This window comes from Natrix helvetica (assembly GCF_964273705.1).
Source record: "Natrix helvetica genome assembly, chromosome: 1".
Taxonomy (NCBI): domain Eukaryota; kingdom Metazoa; phylum Chordata; class Lepidosauria; order Squamata; family Natricidae; genus Natrix; species Natrix helvetica.
In genome coordinates this window covers 285,255,676-285,279,196 of record NC_138548.1, presented here as the reverse complement: position 1 = coordinate 285,279,196, position 23,521 = coordinate 285,255,676, and the positions used below count along the sequence as shown (strand labels likewise).

At 41.4% G+C, this 23,521-nt stretch overlaps 1 protein-coding gene across 1 annotated transcript; it reads left to right on the top strand.

Moving 5' to 3' along the window:
- The first annotated feature begins 466 nt into the window (after positions 1-466).
- CD74 (CD74 molecule) lies at positions 467-21,757 on the top strand. Its single transcript, XM_081936998.1, has 9 exons — positions 467-653; positions 5,672-5,847; positions 6,287-6,354; positions 7,175-7,237; positions 10,052-10,147; positions 10,492-10,561; positions 17,844-18,032; positions 21,534-21,605; positions 21,698-21,757. The coding sequence occupies exons 1-9, from the start codon at positions 598-600 to the stop codon at positions 21,742-21,744; spliced, it is 837 nt and encodes a 278-aa protein (XP_081793124.1). The 5' UTR covers positions 467-597; the 3' UTR covers positions 21,745-21,757.
- Positions 21,758-23,521: the final 1,764 nt, after the last annotated feature.

Sequence of the window (23,521 nt, the reverse complement as noted above, 5' to 3'; positions counted from 1 at the left end):
CTGTGAATTGGCACTTATTAAAACACATGCAAAAGTACTCTCAGGAAGAAACACCATTTTGAGTATGGAGAGAGTCAAAATAGTTGAAATAGCATAGGGAGGCAATATCAACTTGAAAGAAAGCTGTGCGAATTGAACATGAACTACAATCTATTCAGACTGTTATTTGACCGGAATTTAAAGGAAAATTCCTAACACCTCACACAGCTTTGTTCCCAGTAGCATTTTATTCGTTAGTAAAATAGCTACAAAATCATTAACTATGATAAAGGCTGGTTTGAGAAAGCTACTGCACGCTAACAGTTGGATGGAACAAAGAACAGCCACAGGTTGCCTGCCAACAGGTGATGTCATTTGAGTACCCAATGACATCTCTTAGAAATTAAATCTAGAATAAAAATGCCCAATTAGATTCCTTTATGATAATAATGTGGGCAGTATATTGAAGGGTATTTCCAACTACCTAGGACTTTCTACTTTCACTTCCTTCATCTGCCTTTCAAGAAACACTTGAAAAGCCCAGCCAACTTTTAAAAATTCTCATTTCCCAGCCATCAACCACATTGCCACAACTCGGCTCCTGAGGCAATAAAGACCATGGAGGACGACCATATTCTTATCCCACCAACTGGTTCTGCAAGACAACAAACAAGGTATTTGTAGCTACCACTCAGTCCATTTCCTTGGGCTGAGTTTTGAGTGTCCAGTATTGCACCCCCCATCGTAATGAAAAATAGGGGACATTTGATGTAGGTGAGAAACATAGTAACGGGGGGGGGTGTCCTTCTGCAAAACCCCCAATGTCTCTAGAACCATCTATGCTGGAACATCTATCTAAGAAGGAACTAAGACAAGCATTTAAGTAGACCCTCAGTGCATTGGCCAAAGGCTAGTGGCAGTTTTCCATGCACAATGCCCTCCACCTGGGTTGGTTTACAATTCCTAGCATTTAATCCTATGGAAATAAGCCCATTTTGTATTCATGGGGTTGGGTGAATAAACATGGGTGGGGTTATATTGCTTAGATTGCTCTTATTTTTGTCTTCAACTATGGTTTATTGAATAACGTATAATTGGCTTTACAGTCATGCCGCGTCGTAAACTATGTTTTATAAATCACAATATAGTTCACGCTATATGTTAACTCAACCATATTTTGGTTTAGCACAATTCCATTCCATTCCATTCTTAGCACAAGATTATAAACCTTGTTCAAGCGTAGGCATATTTCTAACCTTGAATCTTTTCATGCTGGGCTTGCTTCGTTAGCACAGTCACTCTAGGGCAATCTTTCAATCTTACCGAAAAGTTTAGACACTGTGTTTGGTGCTTAAGAAAACCAGTTGGGTTATAAGGAAGCCACAGTATTGGTTATCTGTTTAACAATATATTAAGTTATGTGCTAAAACCAAATAAGTACTGGAGCTATTTTTTAATCACTGGCAAAGAATTATACATTTTCTCTGATATATCACCATTTTCAATTTTGTTTTACAATAGTGCTTTGGAAATATAACACATTTCTCTTTCTCTGTCCTTTTCGTTCCTTTCTAAGCAGTAAATTTTTTTTTGCATTAAAAGTGTCATTTTAAAACATATTTGTAGCCACGAATTGCCCTTTGCTTTTCATTATTATTAATTCTGCCCAGTAGAACTACTTTGTACATTTTTTTAAAAAAAGGAGAATATCACTTTTAGTTTTGATCCCCAAAATTCATTACATAGGCATCTGATCACTTCTTTAAGAAAAGCTAAAATTCGACCATATTACTTTCATAAGAGTCCTGTAAAATGTTCAAAGCTTCGTAAATCAGCAGAAATGTGAATCTGAGTTCTCATATTCTAAACCACATTTATATTTTTTTACAGTGCCAAAAGTTATATATTATGTCCTCAGATGCTGTAAAGTTTTACATGGTGAAAAATAATTCTTAATAAAGGAGACCATTTTTAGGGAATTATACCGCTGTAAAGCTGGCCACAGACACTATAAGACAAGCCAATAATCAAAGCAATCATTTAATAGATTCCAGATGATTAGCTGTTGCTAGGGTGAAATGTGTTCAAAAACCTCTCATCTATACTTCAGTTATGAGCACATTTTCTAACTCCCACTGAGTGCATGCTGGTTTAACTTGCAGTTAAAATGCTAAACTCTCTACAGTTTTTTTTTCTCCAAGGCAACACACCATAGTATATTCTGCTTTTGAATCCACTCTAACTTAATTTAAAATGGAAGCCTGCCCAGAGTATACCAGGACACTCAGTCCTCAGAAGGAGGGTCTGTCCTGGGTAGTACTTAGGTGTGGGAGAAGTTGGGTGGGTTCCTGCCAGTTCTAACCTCTTCTATATATAAATATATAAATCTACAGTGCCGTTTACAACCGGTTCCAGCTTCCTCCCCCCGCCCTTCAAGATGAAGAGCGAGAGGAGGAATTCTGGGAATTCTGGGAGTTGAAATCCACAAGTCTTAAAGCTGTCAAGTTTGAACACCCTGGGTTTTTTTTTAAATAAAGGGTTAGGGGTGCAAGGGTCTTGTAACTTGACAGCTTTAAGACTTGCATGCTTCAAATGCCGGAGTTTCTGAGCCAACATTTTGGTTGATAAGCAAGAGCGTTGTTAAGTGAGTTTCACCACATTTTACAAGTTGGCCATACCCACCAGTCACATGGCTGGCAAGCCACTCCCACCCAGTTACATGGCCAGCAAGCCACTCCCACCCTGTCACATGGCCGGCAAGCCACTCCCACAAAGCAGGTCACACCTACAGAAGAGGTTCTAAAAAAATTTGAAAGCCACCACTGGGGAGAACCACCTGGTATTTCTAGATTAGGAAATTAAAAGAACATTCTGGAAGAAAGGGAACCACATTAGTAATGCTGCCAAGTATGCAGTCACCGGGAATGCAGTTAGCTGGAGGGCGTTGTCACCTTTAAAAACTTACTGATATTGATGGAAATAAATCTTGAACAATTAGTGTGTTTTTATGATAATTATTTAAATCATAAGTGGAATTCTTTAACCTACAGAAGAACTCTCCCCCAATTATTATGTCTGTGGGATTCAGTTTATGAATTTCAAGTAATTTTTTAGCCTCTTTTCCAGAATTGTTTGGAGACAACATGACCACCTTAGCAGCAAGCAGACCTAATAATATTTTACAAGGTTAAACTAACCTGCTAATTCGGAAACCTTAGACTGAAAGTTCTTCTTGATTGCTTTTTTAAAAAAAATACCTGCATATAAAACTTGGCATTGTGGAAAAGGCTCTTCAAGGATAGTGTTGTCAAACATGTCCATCTTTTTTTAAAAAAAACAGTGACTTTTCATTCCAAAGGTTCTCCTTCTGTAGCCTGTAGCTGCCTCGATAATCAGTGAATACATGTATATACTGATTGTTCAAAACTCCACCTGTTTTTTACATGTCGCACATCTTGATTATTATTATTTTTTAAATCACCTTCTGTGGACTTCCCTGGAGCAGTCACAAAGTGCAAACCTACAAGGGAAGTAGCCAGAACAAAAACCTTGAAATTTGTTATACTCGTTGCGTTGTGCTGGCAAACATTTCTTCGCTTTCGCTTTCAACTTCTATTTTGCAAGCAACAAATTAATGAATCATATAAGGGTTTCTTGGGAATTTTCCACGTTTGTTTTTGGACTAGGTTATTTTGTGAGCTATGCGAGAGGTAAGATACAGGGGAAGACAGGGTTTTCTGTAATTTGATAGGGGACTTTTTTTATTGGCCATGTGTGATTTTCTGCCTATTCCACTGTATCCATTTTGATCTGTGTTATACATATAAAAACAAAAGCCACAGCTTTATGTTGCAATGTTTGTTCAGGAGGGTGGTGGTAGATTGTATACTTAGTTGCCTCTATGCTAGGCTAGGCTTGGCAGCTTCCAAAGGGAGGGAAGGGAGGGATTTCCATGAGAAAATTAATCCTTTGGTGAAAGGGGAAAAATACAGATAATCCTTGACTTACAACCACAGTTGACAACCACAATATTTCTGTTGCTAAGTGAGCCATTTGAATTTTCCCCATTTTATGACCTTCCTTGCCACATTTGTTAAGTGAATAGCTGCAGTTGTTAAATTAGTGATACAATTGTTAAGTGAAAGTTAAGTGTCGCAAAAGGGGATCATCTGATAGAATAGATTAGGACAGAACTTTGTTGTCACTTTAAATGTATGCTAATCAGCATGCATTAAAATGAAGTTTTGTTGCATTCAGCTCTCAAAAGATAACCATTATAACATACACACACACACATATGATACAGAAAAACATCATAGTTTAGTTCAAATGTGTACATATACATAGTGGGGGGAAAAAGAATCTTGTGAGTTTATACCAGATAGATGGCATAGGGAACAAAGCTGTTACATATTCTGGTAGTCCTGCTGGAAATATTTCAAAACCTCCTCCCAGAGGGGAGCAACAGAAACAGACCATGAAGTGGGTGTGCAGGTCTCTGACAATGCTCTCAGTTCTAAGCACATAGCTTATAAGCAGTACCCTGAATAATGGGAAGCAAGTTTCCTACAATCATCTCGGCTGTCCTTACCACTCTCTGTATGGACTTTCTCTCTGAGGCACTGCAGCCGCCAAACCAAACATTGCTGCAGTTTGTGAAAACGCTCTCAATCGTGTCTCTGTAAAAAGTGGCCAGGACAGAAGGAGAAAGTTGCACGCTCATCTGACACAGGAAATGCAGATGCTGGTTTGCACGCTTCACTAAGGATGATGTGTGCAGAGATTAGTTCAGATTGTTAATTGTCTGCACCGCCAGATACTCAATACTGTTGGCCACCTCTATAGCTGCATCCTTGATACTGAGGGAAGTATGACTATGTCAGCTCTTTCTAAAATCTACAGTGATCTTCGTTTTATTAACATTTAGAACCAGGTTACTTTTATTGCACCAGTCCACCAAAGCTTTCACCTCTTCCCTATTGTCGGCCTGGATAAGACCCACCACTGCCATGTCATCTGCATACTTCACAATATGATTCGTAGCAGATTTGGCACAGCAGTCGTGGGTCATCCAGGTGAACAGTAGCAGACTCAAGACATAACCCTGTGGGGAGCCCCGACTCAAGGAGATGGAGATGGAAACTTTTCTTCCAACTTGCACAAACTGGGATCTATCAATAAGGAAATCAAATATCCTATGCTTGTCACAAGGTCAGAAAAGGGAATCATATGACACTGCAACCATCATAAATATGAGTCAGCGATCAAGCGCCTGAATTTTGATCACGTGGTCGTGGGGATCCCGCAATGGTTGTAAGTGTGAAAAACAGTCAGAAGTCACTTTTTGTAACTTTGAATGGTCACTAAATGAACTGTTGCAAGTCAAGGACTACCTGCAATGACTTCATTTGCTCTTTCTCTATAATTCTAATTTTTAACAAAATCATAATGGGCTGGATCACCGAGTCATCTGCTATCCAACTAACTTGGTAATTACTCTGCAACAGGCAGAGTTCTGCATGATAAATAGAAGAAATGTCTAAGCAACATGTAACTCTAGCAGAATCCTGCAGGTGTGCATTCATCACCACTTAAATGCAGATGTTTCAGTACAGGACCTCCGGTTAGAGAGGGAGGGACAGACATTAGGATGGCTGGGTGAGTACTGACACACACCTCTTATATTTGGCAGCAATTCTTGCAGCAAGGGGACAGCCTACACTATCTTTTCTCTCCTGGGGGTCTTGCTCCTCGCTGGCCAGGCTGTGACTGTCTACTTTGTGTATCAGCATGACAACCAGATCACCAAGCTGACCAAGAACACCCAGCAACTGAAACTGGACTCCCTGACCGGCAGCATCTCTAAAAGTTAGTCAACTACCCCCACCCCACCCCTTCCTTTTACTTTCAGCTGCGGAGCGCAAAGATGATGGATGGACCTTAGACAAGGTGTACTTGTGGCATCTTGTTTGCAGTTGCACAAGCTCGCCATGATCTCTTCATTTAATCCTGCTTGGAAAAAGCCATCTGGTAGGAAAAGGGATTTTTGAAAGTAATTTGTGGTTGGGTATGAAGGACAGGGTTTCCGACTCAAAGAAAGCCAGTCAACATTTCTATTGGACACACTCACACATGCACAAAGGTAAACATGCCCTTGTCATGCTTCAGAGATTTGTCTGGATTACAACCAGGGACTCAAATTCTTATGTCCCTGGTTTGACACAAGTATAAGGGTAGAAGGCATTTGTGAATGCTCTTGTGTTTACGCCTTTCGGTATGTATATTACAACTCTCTTTCCTCCCACAGATGTCCAAAGATCAGGCCCAAAGATGGCAATGGCCAATGTGATGCCTTTGGCCCTGAATGAACCGGAGGTAAATAGAACAGACACTGAAGGCCACTGCTCCTTTCCGTTCCATGACTTATTGTTGTCTATCTGTGTTGTATTCAGTGGTGGGATTCAGCCAATTCACACCTATTCGGGAGAACCGGTTGTTAACTTTCTAAGCAGAAGAATAAATCTCATTTCGGTTTTTTCCACTTTACAGGGCTAATCCTGTAAGGCAGAAAAGAAACATTCTGGTGTTGTTTCTAGCCTAATCTTTATTGCCCTGTTTACAGAAACTGCCTCTCCCGTTACATTGTAATAGCTAAGGCGAAGCGCCCATCGACCTGAGGCAAGTTGAGTTGGCCACACCCACACAGTCACATGACCACTGAGCCACACACACTCCAGTTGGTCATTAGGGCAGAGAACTGGTTGTTAAATTACTTGAATCCCATCACTGGTTGAATTCCCAATAGTTCCACTTGAACTATTTCAATGGGCAGTTCTGCAACTTGTGAAAAAATAAAAAACTGGCTAGTTTTAAAAGTTCACCTTTCACAGCACTTCAACCAAGGGTTATGTAGTACTCTCAAGGCAACACGTTTGTTTTTCCACAAACTTTCATGGATCATGGTTACACACAATTTAGAATTGTTTAGAACTTTACCCACAAAGTGTATTTAGAATCGATACACACAAAGGGAGGCAACCATTATGTTTAAATTACCTCAGTCTCTCCCTTCTTCTCTTAGGATCACAAGAATAGATACACACACCCCATCACTGCCTATTGTAATTCAAGGGTCGAGGGAATTCCTTCTAATTTTCTCCTTTCCTGGTATAAATCCCTATTTTCCTTTTTACAGTTTTTGCAGATGGAAAACAAGCTGACTAATAGCACCGAGGATCAAGTCAAACGCATGCTCTTGGTAAGGGGGGTCTCGTCATGCTACTTTTGCGTTAGTGACAAAGCATTGTGTCCCGATTGTGGGTACTCCCGCAAATCTGCACTCAGTGATGCATGAAAGCTTGAGAGAAAAGGCACAGCGTACACCACATGTTGCTGTATTCAAACTCTCTCTCTCTCTCAAGGTTGTGGCTCCTCCTTGAGCCTCTACCTTCCACCCAGCGTCTAATATTCATTAAGTCTGTGATGGCGAACCAATGGCATGTGTGCCACAGGTGGCACGCGGAGCCATATCTGCCGACAGACAAGCCATCAGCTCCAGCGTGCATGTGCACACTGGCCAGCTAATTTTTGGCCTTCGGGGGTGGGGGTGGGGGGGCGGAGAAAGCTGTTTTCACCCTCCCCAGGCTTCAGGAAAGCCTCCGGAGCCTAGGGAGGGTGAGAAACAGGCCCGACGGGCCTACCGAAAGTTCATTTTTGAACTTCCAGTTGGCCCGTTTTTCACCCTTCCCAGGCTCCGGAGGCCCTCCATGAAGCCTCCTGGTACCAAAAACAGAGCGTGTTTCTAGCCTCCGGAGAGCCTCCAGAGCCCGGGGGAGGCCATTTTCATTCTCCCGGAGGCTTGAGCAAAGCCTCTGGAGCCTGGGGAGGGTGAAAACTCCCTCCTCCCTACATGGGGAAGGTAGTGCACGCATGCGTGGGGGGGAGAGGTAGCGTGTGCATGTGTGGGGGTGGTCTCGTGAATATGTGCAGGTGGGTGGGGCGCATCGCATTATGGGTGTGGGGCATGCGTGCACATGCTATTGTGCACGTGCGCACAATTTTGGCAGGCGAGGACAAAAACATTCGCCATCACTGTGTTAAACTATTTTCCGCAGAAACTTTATCCTTTTTCCTTGTTAGAATCAGATCTGAGACTTCATTACTTTTATAAATCTCATTAATCGACTTTGCTTTTCAAGCAGTGAAGTTGACCGTTGAATGTTTTCTCCAGACACGAGAATCAGCAACGATCCTTGACTGCAGATACATACAATCTGTGGAGCAACTGAAACTCAAAGAAAAATGGGAGAGGGAAGGGCCTTCTTTAGTGAATCTTACAGAACCTAGCAGTAGCTTCTGCCAAGATCTAAGGAAGCTGCTGATGAAAGCAAACTTTTGGTGCACCAGTTTGTTCCGGATAAGTTGATTAGCATTTATTTTTCTCTTGCAACGACAAAGCACAAACTGTAATTCTGTGCTAGTTTTTCACAGCCAGGCGTGTAACTGCTTTGGACCCTGACCAAAGAGTTCCTCTTGCCAAGTGCTCTCACTTTAACTGTGCAAAGAGATCTGTACTTTTTATTTCAAGTTCCTCTTTTGCTTGATCTGTGTGCTTTAGCACCACTCCCCAGCCTAGATATTCCCATGTGTTCAGAGTTAATTTTGCTAGATACGTGAAATGGATATTTTCAAAACCTCTTTGGCTTATCTGCTTTTCTTGTGATGAGAGTTACATTCAGATTTTGGAATGCCACTGAGACAGATTGTCAGTGCCATTGAGTAGACCAGGCTAGGAAATAAACTCTACAATAGCTTTAGCCTTCCTTTAGCTAAGAAGGTGAAATCTACTCTGAGGTTGGATGTAATAACAGTCTCTTGCCACAGCCTCATTGTGCTACACTGGCTCTCTCCTCCTATAATTCAGTGAATTAGGGAGGTCTATGCCGAAGGCTCTTCCTAACGTCATCTGTTCCTAGACTTTAAAAATGTTTCATTTTTAGGTAGCAGCTGCATGTCTCCATCAAGGTCAGCTTCCTTGTTCTTTACAAGGAAGGGAATTTAGGAAGTAAATTGGAGGGAGGAGAACTATGGGTTAGGGATGCCAGCAACTCCTATCCCATCAACTCCTTTTCTATTTTAAATTACCATTCAGAGGGATCAAGTGGAGATCCAGTTCCAATCTACAGAACTGTTGCAGTCCTGTCTAGATGATCTTACAGATTAGGGCACTTCATTAAACAGCTGAAACCAAGTTGCTCATAATGTGTAAACTAAGCCTAGTCTTCACACCTGGTTCATACAACATGCAAAGTCATCACACACTTTGTTGCTTCATTTGGGCTAAGCATGTTGCATGAAGCTGATACCAGCTGTTTTAATATGTCATAGTTAAACAAATCATACCCTGATTCCCCGAAAATAAAAACCTCCCCTGAGAATAAGCCTAATCGGGCTTTTGAGCGCATGCGATAAAATAAACCCTCCCCCCCAAAATAAGCCCTCCCCTAAAACATTTAATTGCATACGTAGCCGGTCCCCACCATTTCCTGGGGGGAGGGGGGAACATGCTCAACGCGTCTCTAATGCACTTGCCATCCATGTGGAACAGCCTTGTGGAGGCCGCTCTGGTAAACCTTATCTACTGCGCTCCTCTTAGTGGCGGCCGCAAAAAGAGCAGTAGGCCCAATGACGCTAGGGCTGGCAAGAGTGTGCCAGAAACAAAGACAGAACTTCTGGCCCTCTCCGGACCAGCTGATCTGTGGGCTGCAGGCTGAAGTTAAGGGGGCTCCTGCACCTCAAAAATAATAAGACCTCCCCCAAAATAAGGCCAAGCACTTATTTTGGGGGTCAAAAGAAAATAAGACCCTGTCTTATTTGTGGGGAAACTCGGTAGTTCAGCAGAGCATGTGAATTCATGCATAATCCTAAACCTAAACGTATTAAACATAACTGCAAAGGCTTAGCCACATCATAAGCCGAAATGAAAAGAAAAATAATAATCAGCATACGAACCTATGCCTGGTACTCTTGAACAACAGCCCTTCTTGTACTGTAAATATGTCTCTCTCTTTAGCGAGAAAACCCAACCAGAACTTTTCCTGAATTAAAAAGCAACTTCCTGGAAAATATGGGACACCTGAAGATCCACATGGGTTACAATGACTGGAAGGTAAGTCTCTATCATTCCTAGAGTCCTGTTCCTCCTCTTTAGATGCTACTGATTTTCTTTCCTGAATCTTCATCCCTCTTCTGTGATTCCCTCATTTTCTTACCAAGACCTTGGACTGCCTTATTCCACTGCTACAGGAGGGTCAAATATAGTCCTACCAGAAATTCCCTGCTTTTCTACCTTCCTCTCTACTTACATAAGAAACATCTGCATCTTCCTATGGACCTTTAACAGCCCTCTTTAGGAGAGATTGTTCTCCAAGGGGTTACCAAGGAGGGGCAGAACAATAGTGGCCTTAATTTAATATAATTAACCTTCAGTAACGATATCTGGTCTGTTTTCAGGAGTTTGAAACCTGGATGCACAAGTGGCTGATCTTCCAAATGGCCCAAAAAGAGGATAACGAAGAAAAAGGTATGCATGCTAGACTTGTAGGAAACAAACAAGTTTTAAGCGTGAACCAAGCATGAAATTCTTGGAAGCAAAGAATGAATCCATTCACCTCAGAGCAGATCAAAGTGTCATGTTCTACTTGTGCTTACCATCCCAAAGAAGTGTAGGAAATGAGTAGGAACAGCAACAATATACTAGAAGGCATTCCCAAGCTCTGTGAGGAAAGTTAAATAATGAGTATATGCAGAAAGGTTAGAGGGTTTGTCTCTCCCCCCCCTGGTCCCATCCTATGTAGCTTTGCTTATTTCATAGTTTAGGATCAGTACCGTACAGGTAGTCCTCGACTTACAACCATTCGTTTAGTGACCATCTGAAGTTACAATAGCACTGAGGAAACTGACTTATGATCGTTCTTCACCGTTACAACCATTGCAGCCTCCTCATGGCCACGTGATCAAAACCTGGGCCCTTGGCAACCAGCCTGTGTCTATGACAATTGCATAGCCCTGGGGTTGTGTGATCACCATTTGCAACCTTCTCAACTGGCTTCTAACACGCAAAGTCAATGGGAAAAGCCAGATTCACTTAACAAACACGTGGTTCACTTAACAACTGCAGTGATTCACTAACAGCAACAGAGCTTAGCAACAGCTTAGCAACAGAAATTTTGGGCTCAGCTGTGGTTGTAAGTTGAGGACTACCTGTACATAGCACTATGGTATTGAAGAAAGCCAATTGCAGGAAGATGCCTTTGGTTGAAGTGCGTCCAATCAGCAATAGCACTTAGACTTATATACCGCTTCACAGTGATTTACAGCCTTCTCTAAGCAGTTTACAGAGTCAGCATATTTTCCTCAACAATCTGGGTCCTCATTTTACCCACCTCGGAAGGATGGAAGGCTGAGTCAGCCTTGAGCTGCTTTTTTCTTTCTTTTACTCGAAGGAAGCCCCATGTTCTATGAAAGAATTCAAAGGCACCTTCTTGTAAATTCAAATGAGTGGTGCGGTGGCCTAGAGGTGGAGCTCTTGCCTCACAACCAGGAGGCTGTGAGTTCGATCCTCCGTAGAGGCAGATATTTTTCTCTCTGGGCACAATGAGGATATATCTGCTGAACAAAACTCTGCATTGGCAACAGGAAGGGCATCCGGCTACTAAACACTTAGCTCCATTCAGTTGCCCAGACTCCACCCCACAAGGGGTTATGGAGTCATTAAAAGAAAATGATCTTGTAAATGAAAATCTCTTGTTCTGTTGCAAAGGGAATTTTGCCATTTCCACAAATTCCTTGTCAAGTTGCAGCTCTCCATCCTACGCGGTCCTCCCATCTTCCAAACTAGTTGGGATGGAGAGTTGGAAGAGGAGAAACTTCCTTCCCAGACAGAATAATGTGTGGGAACTAGATGAAAGCTTGGTTCTATTCTCAAACAAGCCAAGGCAGGCCCTTCACTCGAAGCCAATGCTCTGTCCAGAAGGCTTTTTAAGATGCAAACATTTTTTTAATTGACGCCAAGGGTACGGCTCCTCTCTTCTTGCCAATGTTGGTTGAATTCAGTATTCTTATTGCCAGCTGTAAAATTATATCAGTGCGTTATTCTGTCCTTTTCGGTTCCTTTTTGCACAAAATAAACCATTTGCCTTTGGCCCTTCAACAATTTATTTCTGAGAACAATCTATCCAGGGGGGTTACTGAACGATGTGCCAAGCAATATTGCCGTTTGGGTATAACTCATTGTGTATAAATTTCAAATCCCTTCTTGATGTAAATTGGCCAGTGTCTTAAGTTGGGAAGAAAATGTCCGTCTTTATTAGACCCCTACATTTATCAAGAGTCCATGTCAGTAGCAGATTAGGGCTGATCCCAGTGAGCAAGAGAACAAGAAGGATCATAAGGGTAGAGAAAGAAGGACTAGGGGAGACATGATAGCAGTGTTCCAATATCTCAGGGGTTGCCACAAAGAAGAGGGAGTCAAACTATTCTCCAAGGCACCTGAGGGTAGAACAAGAAGCAATGGGTGGAAACTAATCAAGGAGAGAAGCAACTTAGAATTGAGGAGAAACTTCCTGACAGTTAGAACAATTAATCAGTGGAACAGCTTGCCTCCAGAAGTTGTGAATGCCCCAACACTGGAAGTCTTTAAGAAGATGTTGTATAGCTATTTGTCTGAAACGGTATAGGGTTTCCTGCCTAGCCAGGGGGTTGGACTAGAAGACCTCCAAGGTTCCTTCCAACTCTGTTATTCTATTCTATAACATGGAAACAATGGCCAAGCCACTGTTTTCTCTTGTCATCCCATCTTCTTTGTCAGGGCTCCCTAACACCCATTGAAGAAACCGCTTTGAACACATTGGACATCATTTGGGGAGGGGGGGTTTGGTCTTTTGGATCAATTAATACAAATTAATTTTGGAACAAGCTATTTATGCAGTACTGATTGTTTTACTACTGCTGGGGTGCTTGACTTGGGAATCTTTTTTTTTTTTCAACAAAATTTTTTATTGGTTTTTCAACATTTATAGGGAAAAGGGTAAATGGACAGGTATACAAATTATGGCAGTTGCAGAGTGTGACAGGCGCCCCTCTCTCCATACTCATAGTATACATATATATATAATGCATTGGTATATAATTGATTACAATCAGCATATTAGTTCTGTTACTAAATTCAATCAGATTAGACATTACAATATAAAATCCAGATATAATTCCATTATCACTTTCGGTCAGTTTATAATAATATGATTTTCTTGTTTATTTTTGTGATCTGAGTCTTCTTGCTATTGCCCCATCTCCCTCCACTGGCAGAGCTCTGGCCCCTCCCGTGTCCTGCGTGTCCGCTGTAGTGTCTCGTGTTTTTTCTAGGAGTGTTCTGTTTTTTTCCATAAAGGCCTGCGCCTCTATGGGTGAATTGATTCTAATTCTTGTCTCCTCCCAGAATATCAGCATACCTTCAGGCATCAACCATCTAAACCACACCCCTTTCTGGTATAATTTATTCGCTAATTGCGAATAATTCTTCCTTTTTTCTCTAATCTTCTTAGGGATCTGCTTCAGAATGGTTATCTCCATATCATGGTATGTCAATGCTTGCCCCCTTTGTACACCCAGAATTTCATCTCTTGTGCTTTTTCTAAGAAATTTAATGTGAACCTCCCTGGGTACATTGTGAGTTCTAGCATAAGCTGAGTTCACTCTATAAACCAGGTCTATGTCCCACCCCATCTGTTGTTTTTCTTTATGTGTGTAGTCAGCCAGGATGTTTATCATGATGTCCCTTATGTTTTCCCCATCTTCTTCTATAACATTTTGAAATCTAAGGTAATAGGACATTCTCTCAAATTCTATTTTCATCTGTTGGATGTCAAGATCTTTGTTCCCTTTCTGCACAGCTTCTACCCCCCCCCTCACCTCCTCCACCCCCCCTTCCACAAGATTCAGTCTTTGTGAGTTCTTATATATTTGGGCTTGATTTTCTTTAATTTCATCTTTCATTTCCCTTAGCTGTTTCTTGATTTCCTCCTGGCCCTGTAAAATTTGTTGAAGCATTTGTTGAAAGTCCATCTCTGTAGTCTTATGTTGCATCAGTTCTGTTATCTTTGACTGTGTGGCTGGACTGGATGTTGCGGATGTTGGAACGGAAGTGGCAAAGCCAGGTTTTCCAGGAGGGGGTCTTTTGGATGCCATCCTTTATAACGTTAGAAGTTCAGTCCAAATATGAAGTAAACAGTTAGAAAAGAAGGATAGCCAGGTGAATCCGGGAGCAGAAGAACCAGGCAGAAGAGAGTCTCTCCAATAAGTCTGGCAATAGATAGAAAATTTCCCCTAGAAGGTTTAAAAAATACCAATCCACAAGAGATTCCTCTGGGAGACACGGAGACAAAGACCGGAAGCCTGAATTTTAAAGGTGGAGTCAGGTTTCAGAGTTCATAAAGACAACGGAAGTGTGCCATCTTGCCCTGCCAGTTTTGGGCACAGAGGCATAACAAAGTTTTAAAAAGTTCCAAAAGTCCTCAAATCATTGTAATATGTAGGATTAAATTGAAAAGAAAATCATCTCAGCCTAAGTGAGGCTTCATTCGTTGGCTCTCCCCCCTCCTCCTTCCCCGGGGGCTGAGAGCAAAATTGTTCCTCGCCGCTTGTCCAAGGGGGGGGGGAACCCTCCCTCCAGCCGCACCTCCAAAATGCTCCGAAAGTTATTTTAAAGTTTTAAAAGGCTGAGTAAATCTTCATGCAGAATAAGGGATGAAGAGAGAAGCAACCTCACCGCACTGCAGCTGCTTCCTTCAATTGTTGCATTCTCCAGTCGGCTTATAGCGAGGCGCGAGGCACGAGGCGTAGGAACGCGAAGCGCCCTCCAAGCTTGCTCCCCGGTGCCTTGGGCGCGCGAGAGACCTCCCGCCGGCCGCCGCCGCTGCAGGAGTCCTCTGCGGGGTGTCCTGTGCCCCCCAAGGAGTGGGGAAGCCCACCGGGGAGCCGGAGCGGGCAAAGAGCTGCCCGTCGCCGCCGCCGCCGGAACCGGAACTCTGACTTGGGAATCTTTTGTAGCTGAAACTCCTTGCCTTTCTACAAAGAAGAGGCAATGGGCAGAATGTACACAGTACAGGTAGTCCTCGATTTACAACAGTTTGATTAGTGACCATTCAAAGGTGCAACGGCACTGAAAAAAATGACTGATGACCAGTTTGCACACTTATGGCCGTCGTAGCATCCCCACGGTCCTGTGATCAGAATTGACTCATATTTATGATGCTTGGAGCATCCTGGGGTCAGGTGATCTCCTCTTGCAGCCTTCTGACGTGCTGATGAAGAAGCCAGATTCACCTGGCAACTGTTTGACTAATTTAACTATTGTAGTGGCTCACTTGACCACCGTGGCAAGAAAGTTGTAAAATGGGGCAAACTTGCTTAACAACATACATTTGGCCTCACTTGTGGTCTTAAGTCGAGGACTACCTGTTAACCTATTGATCCTGGTTGGTTGATGAGCTTTACATGCTGTAGAGCCCAGACCTTAGATCAGGGGTGTCCAAACTTGGCAACTTTAAGACTTGTGGACTTCAACTCCCAGAATTCCCCAGCCAGGGGAATTCTGGGAGTTGAAGTCCACAAGTCTTAAAGTTGCCAAGTTTGGACACCCTGCCTTAGATGGAAAGAGAAGAGAAAGCACTGGAAGTCACCAAACAAAGAATGTGTTTTCTCTCCCTCCCTCCCTTCACACACACATACACAGCAATAAATGATTCATTTAATACTTCAGTTACAAACTAGAAGTTGCATCTGGAGGAAGGAAGACCCAAGGTGCAAATTAAGAGCCTCTTCAATATAATTTAAAACCCACGGGAACATCTGAGGCATTTCAGCAATTCCCCTCCATAAATGACTCAATAATGCTTCAGTAAATTCAGTAACTTTATGCAACTAACTTGAGCACCAATCTTGTGTTTAAGAAGAATTCTTCCTTCTGTGATTTCTGCAGTTTTTGAAATCAAACCCAGTGGCTGAGGTTTTCAGATCAATTAGCCACCCAGCAGTCATCAACTACTGCCCCCATTAGCAGAATTTATATTAATACTACCTCCATTAGACTACTCATTAGTGTTTGCTCTCATTAGGCTAAATGGCTTCCTTGGGAGCCATCCCAATGAAATAGCTGTCCTAATTAAAGTGGCATATTGTTACAAAAAGCATTATTTCCTTACCCTTCCCTTTCCTTTGTTGTAGCTGCAATGGAACATGTTTTGATGATTAAGGAGTAGCCGACACAGTCAGCCAAGCCATATGTTAAAACTTTACTTGGAGCTTGCAGGCTGCTTATGTGTGATGCGATGGCTATACAGTAGACTCGGTTGCGCCCTTCCCTTCTAATGTGTATTGTGTATGCAAAAGCCCCACCAGCCTTGGGAAAGCTCTATTGAATGCTTCTCCCTGAGGGACTGGCTTTCTGGCATGGAGTTGTGCCACATTCCGAGAAACACTTCATTTCTGAATTAAGCTCAATATATAAATTTATCATATTTAATTACACCAGCAGTGGAGAACGGCATCTCTTCAGACATAGTTGAAGTACAACTGCCACCACTCCTCATATTTATTTATTTTTTGAAATTTATATCCCAAGTTAAAATACAAACTCCAAAAGAAAAAAAAAAGGACAAGGCAAAATGATAAACAAGACAAAAACGGACATAAAACAACAACAAAAAACATACACGCATATTATTCCCCTCTAGCTGAATACTGATAAATATATTTCAACAATCAATCAATCAATCAAATTTTATTTGATTAGCCGCAACCCTCTCCCGAAGGACTCGGGGCGGCGTACAATCAAAAGGATAAAATACACATAGGACACACATACATACGAGAAACAAGGACAATTACATTTGTGCATGGAGGAGAGAAGACTTGTAAGTGAAAGACAGTAAACACAGCTAAAAACACAGTTAAAACACAATTTAAAATCCCCTAAATAAAATTGCTAAATTAAAAACCCCTCAGGAGCGTAACGAAGTTATGGTTGGGCCAGGCCAGATATTTGAAAAAGGTGGGTCTTGAGCTTAACACGGAAGGAGCAATAGTTTCCCCCTTGCAAAACAGGCCCACAGTTTATGAGCTTCCACAAGTCTATTTGCCCAACCAATGTGACAACTATCTACTGTAAAAAAAGAACCCTTAATAGGTAACCGCAACAGCAAAGCTAAACTTTAAAGTCCTCTGTTAACAATCAATTGTTGTAATTAACTCATAGAAAGTCCACAACTACTTCTAATCTATCATACACCACTGCAGTCATTAACTCTGATTTGTCCAGGATCACATATCCTAGATAGGGGTGTCAAACTTGCGTTGTCATGGCATTGTCACATGAAGTATCATGACTTTCCCCCCTTCGCTAAAACCGGGCGTGACCAAGTGCATGATGCATCTGGCCCGTGGCCCACGAGTTTGACAGCCTTGTCCTAGATATTTGACAACTCCAACCATTCCTGGCCATTCGTGGACAGCCATTTTTCTGAAATAGTATAGGGTTTCCTGCTTGAGTAGGGGGTTGGACTAGAAGATCTCCAAGATCCGTTCCAACTCTTGTTGTTCTGTTATTGTCCTTGCTGGGTGAGGCTGAGGGGAGTTTGCGCCACAACCTGCACTAAAGGCCATGCATTCTGTATCATCATATGTGCTCTTCTGAAGGCAAGGGATGTGATTATTGTGATTTATAAGTGCTTTAAAAGGACGGAAAGAGTACTGGCAATCAGCTATAAATATTAACATTTCCTTGGTTCTCCCCCGTTTTTTTTTTAAAGGGAAAACCAAGTGCCAGAAGGAAGAGTGTGTTAAAGGTGTCCATCCAGGAAAATTCTGTGCCCAGTGTGATAAAAAGGGGAACTATCTGCCTATGCAGTGCCATTCCAGCACCGGCTATTGCTGGTGTGTCTACAAAAATGGCACCAAAATTGAGGGCACTAAAATCCAAGGACGTCCAGACTGTACTGGTAAAGAGCTTCTTTCTGCTTGCTATCAATGAGGAGAGTTACTCATGCGATGGTTATGCTTATGAATATTAAATTCGCTTGCCACCCATCTTGCAGTCTGAAGCAACTTTGAGTTGCTTACTGTGTGATACAAATATCCAGACAATTAGAAATATAAGAACATATAAAGATTAAACTAAAAATCCATAGGTTTGGAGTGGAGAAGTGGGAGTGCCTTCTCTGTTCATGCACTACCAACCACCTCCAGCCAACAGCTTTCCCTTCAGGGCCCCATAGCCACGTTTTAAGGTATTTTCTGAAGGCTAAAAAAAGAGAAGGCAGATTTTACCTCCTGTGCAAGATATTCCAAAGAAGAGAGCCATGGCAGAAAAAGACCTTCTCTTGGATCTTACCAGTCAAATGCCTTGGCTGATGGGATCTGCAGTAGACCCCTTTGCAGCATGAATGGGATCCCACTGGGAAAAGGTGGTTCCACAAATATCCCACTGGGATATCCCACTGGGAAAAGGTGGTTCCACAGATATCCTGGATTCATGTTTTAGAGCAGGGATGTCAAACTCACGTTGTCATGATGGCGTCACATGACATATCGGGATTTCCCCCCTCCCCTTCGCTAAACCAGGCGTGGGCATGGCCAGCACATGATGCATCTGGCCTCCGGGCCTGGAGTTTGACAATTAGAAATATAATTGACAGCCCTGCTTTAGAGACCTTTAAAGATAATAATCAACACCTTGAATTGCACCTGGAAGCCGATTGGCCTCCAGTAGCTGAGGCAGGGAGGTTGCTGCACACCAGGGAGGCTGGTACAGCAGCAACACTCCCATTTGATCCTGGAAGCCTAGTCTCAGAAACAGGGTCTCCCATCTGGAAACGTGGGGAGCATGGTCCCTGAAGGCCAAAAGAGATTCTCGAATGACAACTGCCACTCCCCCTGTCCTGTGGCCTTGGTTGGTGCCAAACTCCCCCAGGGTACATCTCTGAGAGGGTCTGGGAGTGAGTTCAGAGGGCTGGAACACGCCACTGGTCTTAAGCATAGGTGGCATCTTCCCCTGCAAAGGCCTGCCCTTTGGCTTCCATCTATACGCCCCATGCCCATCATCACTTGAATGAATGGCCCCATCCATTTTTAAAGCTTTTGTGCATACGTTTTCTTGATGCACAATGCAATGGTATTTCATCAAATATGAGTTGCTGCCAGCAATTGCATTGTCTTCTATTAGTTTTATAAATGCTTTTTTTTTAAAAAAAAAACCAACCCTAACCAGACCACTATCAGTAGCTATACCAGATTTGTTAGCAAATATATATTTTTTAAAATCACTTTAACGTAATTTCTGTTGCTTGAGGTAAATCAAGTTTAGTTGTGTTTTTTAATGGTACTAAAGCCATTTTTCTTCAGTGAGATTATATTTGTTATCAGTACCCCTAATAAAAATGGCAAATTGAGTCATACTTTTAGCATTACTACTTTATCTACTTCCAAGCATAAAATTTGAAATTACTAACTTTACTCTCCAAATCTCTTTCGATAGGGAAAGATATAATTTTCTATTTTTTTGCAATTTGCCTGGCTATAGTACAGTGAGACAAACTGATTTTAGAAAAATCCATTAAAAAAAACCCTAGGATAAATTATTTCTGCCATACTTTCCATAAATTGCTTAATAAACTCATCATTAGTAAATGGTTTTGATTTTTTTGCGACCAGATTTTCTACCACATAACTATCAAATTAGTTGTAAATTTGTTTAAAAAATGGTTAGATGACAAACTTTTTTCAGTTCTGCTATTTTGTTTTTACAAAACATCTCTTGATATGCATCGAATTTGGCAGCATGTTTTACATGTATTTCCAATTTGTAATCTTTAAAACTGACACAGTTCCCTGCAAATTAAGCATAGTGCCTTATTATTTGTTTTGACAAAAAAGTATTCAACTCTCCATTTTTCGCTGAAAACTCTTTCTCAATTTTTTTTTTATGGTTCTGGGTTATTTTGACAGGATGTTGAAGCTGTGCTTTCATTAAAAAAAACATTTATTTTCCTAGTATTAGTGATGGAGCATATGTAATTATATCAATATGATGAGCAAAGAACTATTTAATTAATTTTTGCACCACTCTACCACAGTTGCCAAAAAGCTATTTTAACTTATTATTTTACGAATTAATGCAGTAAACCCAAGTGTAGTGATTAAATCAGAAAACTTACATGTATGCTTCCCAACAAAAAACTTATGAATTTTTTTTTTGCTGGATTAATAAACGTCTGTCTTCACAGGCACACACACACATTATATTATCACACACATATAATTTGTTACCATTGCATTTTACTTGCCAAGCTGCACAAGCAAATGCAATGTCTGACGCACATGGATTTCTATTCGACTATGTGTGGTGGGCATGGGAGGTGAAGATAACATGGCTCAGTGCCCTCGTCTACAGAGCGTTCATACCCTCATAGGTCATAGTCCATACTTGACTACTGTGCAATTGAGTCATGAAAAATATAGCTAAAAATCACGTAATGTTAAAAGTTTACATCTTGGGGCTGCATTAATGGCTGTTCAGGGTTGTATGTGGGCCGCAGGTTGGAGATGCCTGATCTAGACCATGATAGGAGTGTTCCAATACTTGAGGGGCTGCCCCAGAGAGGAGGCGGTCAACCTATTTTCCAAAGCACCTGAAGGCCAGAGAAGGAATAATGGATGGAAGCTGATTAAGGAGAGATTCAACCAAGAAATAAGGAGAAATTTTCTGACAGGGAGAACACTCGACCAATGGAACTGCTTGCTTTCAGAAGTTGTGAGACTTTCATCATTAGAAGCTTTTCAAGAAGAGACTGGACTGCCAGCTGTCAGAAATGGTATAGGGCCTCCTGCTTGGGCAGGTTGGACTAGATGACCTACAAGATCCCATCCGACTGTTATTTTGTTAGAAAAAAGGGAGGGATTGTTGGTTAATAGACAAGCTAAACTAGGATTATAGGTATACTCTGATCAGAGAAAAGCTAGTATTTGTTTGCCAATAAAAGCTTCTAGAGGATCAGGAGGCTTTTTAAAAAGCCGACAGCTTCCTCCCAGGTTTAAACAATGAGTCAGTTGCAAAGTTCCTGGAAAAGGAACAGCTGAAGATTCTGAAATACACACAATAAATGAATGTTGGTAAAGATAAGAACATTTGCAGATATAGGGATTTGATTAGGGAAAAGACAGCTACATTTCTTAGTGACTAAACACCCTTAATTGATTTTTTTTGTATGAAAATGGAAAATATGTAATTTGGGATTTATGGGATTAGAAAAAAAGAATATGGAAAGAAGGAAGCGATGATAGAACTATAGAGATGGAGGACAACATATAAATGCATTTATAATGGCTGTAAAGATCAGAAGCCACTTCTTTATATCTTTTTTTTCTTTTCTCTTGTATTCCTTTTCTTCTTCTTTAAATTTGTAGTTTTTTAACTTTGTAAAACATTTATTTATTATTTATAGGAATAGCTGGTCACACTGAACCACCAGCCCACCCCACTCACCGCCTCCCTGCAACTAAAGCCTCCCAAGGAGGTAATATTTGCTGCACTAATCGATTTTTTCAAATTAAGAAATAGACGTTTTTAATCTCTTTATTTAAATGTGTGAATATTTTGTCTTTGCAGGCATTTTGGATCCTGAGAATGTGACCTATTCCGGAGACCAAAACTGATGGATCTTTTCAGGTGACTTGAGGAGAACCCTGTTCTATCTGTGCAGAGGGCTCCCTAGGGCAGGGGTCTCCAACCTTGGCAACTTTTAAGACTTGTGGAACTAGTTGGGAACTAGCTGAGGAACTCTGGGAGTTGAAGTCCATAAGTCTTAAAGTTGCCAAGGTTGGAGACTCCTGCTCTAGGGCAGTATCCTGCTTCCCAAAATGCTTAGCTACAGATAGCCACGGCAGCCTACCTCAACGTAATACCCTTTAGATGGCTGGATGTTGTTTTCACGCTCTTTGGCTTGCTGGCTAGGAACTGTCTTGAAATCCCAGCTATATGGAGAGACCAGGTTAAGTAGGGCTTGGCTTAGGGCTATAAAGATCTGTTTTATTTATTTAGTTAGTCACTCATGTACAAGGTAACAGGAATAAGAATAAACATGAATAAGAACACAGGAAATGGGTGTAAATACATGGGGACAGTAGGACTGGGACGTTAGGCACGCTGATGTGCTTATGCATGCCCCTACTTATGCACACCCCTATAAAGGACATAAGCTCCATAGCTATAAAGGACATGCTGTAAGTTCCATAACTCTTTAACCATACTCATTTCCCAGCTAATGCTGCCCACCTCTGATTCAGAAATGGTGTAGCGATATCAAGGCTAGTAGTAGCAACTTGCGTCTTACATTAGCTACAAATACCTACCATGCAATAAAGAACTGCAGTTCAAATGTTATTCTGAAGAAAAGGGGAAAAATATCTTGGTTACGTCCAGTTGGCCTAATACACTGCTGGATGTGTAGATTTCACAGATTCCATGCTTATAATGTTTTAGATGCATGTCCAACTAGATTGCAGAACATATAAATGTCTTTGTGCTTCATAATGCTGGAACAACAGTTTTTTTTTAAACTATATGCATGTGTGAAGAACAGATGTACAGATATAAAACCTAAACAAGCAACTTCCTTGAATTGGTTTCATCAAATTTATTGAACTGGCACCTTAAATATTTAGAGCTGTGCATTAAATAAATGTCGTTTAGAATAACTTGAAGGGGAAAAGGTCAGAATAAAAGGAGCTTGTGGCAAATACATGGGTTAGTTGAATAATGCTACAGTAATCCATAGGATATGATTAAAACATGATTGGTTTGGTATCTTGAAAATATGATGTGGACTTTCCCACTTTAGAGACCAAGCTAGATTCAGACTTATAAATAATAGTTTTGTTTCTTTAACTAGTGTGGTTACCATTCACATTTTTTCTTCTTTTTTCTCCTTAGAAAATATGAAGGAAGCCAGCACATTGGCCTAAGAAAGCCAAATTGTCTTCAGCTTTTCACTTTTGCTCTGCTTGGATGCTGATTTCAAGAATTACTGTAACAGGAATCTGCTTCTAAATTTATCAGTTTAAGAATTATCCTTAAATGAAAAGGAAGATAGCTTAATTATTACTGTCAACAATGCTCAGTACAGAACTATTCCTTTAGAAAAGTGACCTATGCTTATTGAGGACAACAAATAAGAAATTAGGCATTTCCCTGTATGAGTTTATGCCCCCCTCCTCCCGTTTGGATGGTTAATCAGTTAAGATCACTCAGTGCAAATATTTCAACATCAATCCTGTTCCACATGTCCATTTACCATCAAATAGGAATTTAAAATACGACAAAGATGCCATTTCTCCAAAATGCTCTCTTTGCAAGGTTTATTAGCCTCAGATTGCCTCTCCTGATTTTACAAAGCCCACCTATTCATATAATTATTTACTTCATTATTTTCTC

Excerpts from the sequence above, each read along its gene's own strand:
- CD74 (XM_081936998.1), top strand. The coding sequence starts at position 598 with ATGGAGGACGACCATATTCTTATCCCACCAACTGGTTCTGCAAGACAA. Across the intron at positions 6,355-7,174 it reads TGGCCCTGAATGAACCGGAG|TTTTTGCAGATGGAAAACAA; the intron begins GTAAATAGAACA and ends TCCTTTTTACAG. Across the intron at positions 10,148-10,491 it reads TGGGTTACAATGACTGGAAG|GAGTTTGAAACCTGGATGCA; the intron begins GTAAGTCTCTAT and ends GTCTGTTTTCAG.